The sequence below is a fragment of the Elephantulus edwardii genome, unplaced genomic scaffold (assembly GCF_000299155.1).
Source record: "Elephantulus edwardii isolate Elephantulus edwardi_28Jun2011 unplaced genomic scaffold, EleEdw1.0 scaffold00126, whole genome shotgun sequence".
Lineage (NCBI taxonomy): Eukaryota > Metazoa > Chordata > Mammalia > Macroscelidea > Macroscelididae > Elephantulus > Elephantulus edwardii.
The window spans coordinates 8195959-8196863 of NW_006399876.1; the positions used below are offsets into that span (position 1 = coordinate 8195959).

At 63.4% G+C, this 905-nt stretch overlaps 1 protein-coding gene across 1 annotated transcript in view; it reads right to left on the minus strand.

Annotated features, from left to right (window-relative positions):
* The window catches only part of LOC102850755 (chromosome unknown open reading frame, human C11orf80), a 96439-nt gene extending 95867 nt beyond the window's left edge, over positions 1-572 (minus strand). Inside the window, exon 1 of the mRNA XM_006893412.1 lies at positions 377-572. Coding sequence (XP_006893474.1) covers positions 377-572 — 196 coding nt within the window. The remainder of the gene's footprint in view (positions 1-376) is intronic.
* Between the last annotated feature and the right edge of the window lie 333 nt (positions 573-905).

Here is a 905-nt window from a genome sequence, read left to right on the forward strand (position 1 = left end):
ACTTGCTCTCTGCGCACCGCCTACTTGCTCTCTGCGCACCGCCCACTTGCTCTCTGTGCACCGCCCACTTGCTCTCTGCGCACCGCCCACTTGCTCTCTGTGCACCGCCTACTTGCTCTCTGCGCACCGCCCACCTGCTCTCTGCGCACCGCCTACCTGCTCTCTGCGCACCGCCCACTTGCTCTCTGTGCACCGCCTACTTGCTCTCTGCGCACCGCCCACCTGCTCTCTGCGCACCGCCCATTTGCTCTCTGTGCACCGCCTACTTGCTCTCTGCGCACCGCCCACTTGATCTCTGCGCACCGCCTACTTGCTCTCTGTGCACCGCCTACTTGCTCTCTGCGCACCGCCCACCTGCTCTCTGTGCACCGCCTACTTGCTCTCTGCGCACCGCCCACATGCTCTCCGAGCTTGCGCACTGGGCGCGGCCCCACCCTCTCGCCGTGCGTGCCGCCGGCGCACTCCGGAGCTGGCAGGGGTGGCTGCTTCCCTGGGCAGGTGGCCTCCTTGCGGGGCCGGAGGCGGGAGGAAGGCTCTCCCGACTTCTCCCGCCGCCAAAGAGCCTTAGCCATGGCCCCGAAGGATGCGGCAATCACCCCTGTTCAAAGCGCGCTGCCCGCAGCGGGGAGAGCCTGCTTCAGCTCCCGGCCCCCTCCCGAGGAGGCCACCCCCCACGCCCGCTTTCCCGGACTCATGTGCCAAACCCATCCGCGCGGCCTTTAAGTCATCCCGACTCAGCGACCCTGAAGGACAGAGTGGAACTGCCCCGTAGGATTTCCAAGGCTGTAAATCTTTGCACAAGCAGGCTCCCCTCACTTTATCCCGCAGCAAATAAAAATACTGGGCATGCAGATAAATTTGGATTTCAGATAAACAACAGATTGCTGTATGCTATGTATGTCCTG